This window comes from Psammomys obesus, unplaced genomic scaffold (assembly GCF_907164565.1).
Source record: "Psammomys obesus unplaced genomic scaffold, mPsaObe1.curated_primary_1811, whole genome shotgun sequence".
In the NCBI taxonomy this organism is placed as follows: domain Eukaryota; kingdom Metazoa; phylum Chordata; class Mammalia; order Rodentia; family Muridae; genus Psammomys; species Psammomys obesus.
This window is the reverse complement of record NW_026594216.1, coordinates 802,254-804,445: the sequence shown is the minus strand read 5'-3', so window position 1 is coordinate 804,445 and position 2,192 is coordinate 802,254. Positions and strand designations below refer to the sequence as shown.

General features: G+C 43.7%; 1 protein-coding gene across 1 annotated transcript; it reads left to right on the top strand.

The window, feature by feature from the left end:
• Positions 1 to 687: 687 nt before the first annotated feature.
• LOC129684897 (olfactory receptor 11A1-like) lies at positions 688 to 1,637 on the top strand. The gene is given in 2 exon segments (XM_055618151.1): positions 688 to 1,294; positions 1,297 to 1,637. Coding segments are annotated over 2 exon segments (948 nt in total).
• Positions 1,638 to 2,192: the final 555 nt, after the last annotated feature.

Below are 2,192 nucleotides of genomic sequence, written 5' to 3'. Positions count from 1 at the left end.
TTACATTTTATTAACTATGTACCCCAGCTGTGTCCCGATCCCTCATTCCCTCCCAGTCCCTCCCTCTCTCCCTCCTCTCCACCGTGCCCCTTGCCAAGTCCACTGATAGGGGGGACCTCCTCCCCATTCATCTGATCCTGTTTTATCAGGTACCCTCAGGACTGGCTGCAAAGCTCTCCTCTGTGGCCTAACAGTGACTTAAATAACACTGTTACTAGTTAAAGTGGGAGGGGCTCTTTGTCTTGAATCCTTGATTCTCCATGTTCTCTCTGTCATTTCACAAACCTCCTCCTAGTTTTCTCTGTTGCACTTCCTTTCAGATTTTCCTTCCTGTCTGTAACTCACAAGATTACCAGAATAGACTCAGGAAGTGTGTAATAGGCGATTCTCACTCAGTCTTTGTATTCTTCTCTTTCATGTGTTTCTGCTCCTCACCAAGTAAAGAGACCAAATAAAGGAAAAGGAAAGAATAAAACCACAAGTTCTTATTTTAAATTATTTTCTTTCGTGTGAGTTAAAGAACCCCCATTCTCTTCTTCACTCCCTCTTTCCCATTCAGGTACCACAGAACAGAGAGCAGATAGAATCCAGAATAAAAACCATCCCGTTCATGTTCTCATGTAAAGTAGGACAAGCTATACTTTGTATGTTTTATCATTTTGTGTTCTCCTTCTCAGAAGCCAAAGCATGATGACCTTATCCTGGGAAAACCAAATAATGATAGTGGAGTTTGTTCTTCGAGGATTCTCTTCCATCCTGCAGCTAAATATTTCCCTCTTTATAATGTTTTTCATCTTCTACATCCTAACTGTTTCTGGAAACATCCCCATTGTTCTCCTAGTTCTGTGCAACCATGCTCTCCACACTCCCATGTACTTCTTCCTAGTCAACCTGTCCTTTTTGGAGGTCTGCTATACCTCCAACATTGTCCCCAAGATGTTGCTGATTATCATAGCCAACCAAAAGACTATCTCAGTGGTTGGCTGCTTAGCACAATTTTCCTTATTTGGATCCCTTGCTGCAACAGAGTGCCTCTTGCTCGCTGTGATGTCCTATGACCGCTACCTTGCTATCTGCCAGCCTCTCCGATATCCCATCCTGATGACTGGTCCTCTCTGTTTTAGGTTGGCTACTGGATCTTGGTCCTGTTGCTTCCTTCTCACATCTGTCACCATGGTCCTGCTGTGTAGACAGAACTTCTGTGGCCCTAATGAAATTGATCACTTCTTTTGTGACTTTGTCCCTTTGATTCATCTCTCCTTCATGGATACTTCACTGACTGAGACCATTGCCTTTGCACCTCTTCTGCAGTCACTCTGGTCCCGTTTCTCCTCATCACAATTTCCCATGCATGCATTCTCTTTGTCATCCTAAGAATACCGTCTGGCACAGGCCAGAGAAAGGCTTTCTCCACCTGTTCTTCCCATCTCACTGTCGTCACAGTATTTTACGGAACACTGATTGCCACATATCTTGTACCTTCAGCCAACTCTTCGCAACACTTGCGTGAAGTGTTTTCTCTGCTGTATACTATCCTGACACCTGTGTTCAACCCTATTATCTATAGCCTGAGAAACAGAGACATCCATGAAGCTTTGAAGAAATTCTTGAGCAAGAAGTCAGGCTTCCTCATATGACATGCAAAACAAAAGTGCTCTAACAGCTGCCTCTAAGGATGGCTGTAGTAGATGCTGCTAAGTTCTCACAGCTGCAGGCTATCTAGTATCCCATTTTATGGTATAAGTAGCTTTTATTTATTTATTATTTGCTTCAAAATTATATATTTATTTTACATCCCAATTGTAGCCCTCTTCCTCCTGGTCATTCTCTCCCACTCTCTTCACCCTATTCCCTACCCCCTTGTCCTCAGAAAATGGGTCCCCACTAATCTACCCCAGCATAGCATGCAGCTCAGGGCTGAGCTCCTCCTTATCTACTATGGCCAGGCAAGTCAGTAAGCTAGGCCAAAGTAATTGAAAGCATGCATCAGAGTTCATGTCATTCCATTCAACTTACTGGGGTCCCACATGAAAATAAAACTGCCTGTCTGTTACATAGGTATATGGAGCCTAGGTCCAGTCCATGCTTGCTTTTGGTTGGTGCTTCTGTCTCTGTAAGGCCCCATGGATCTAGATTAGTTAACTCTGATGGTCACCTTGAAGCATTCTTGTTCCTTCTGGGTCCTTTTATCT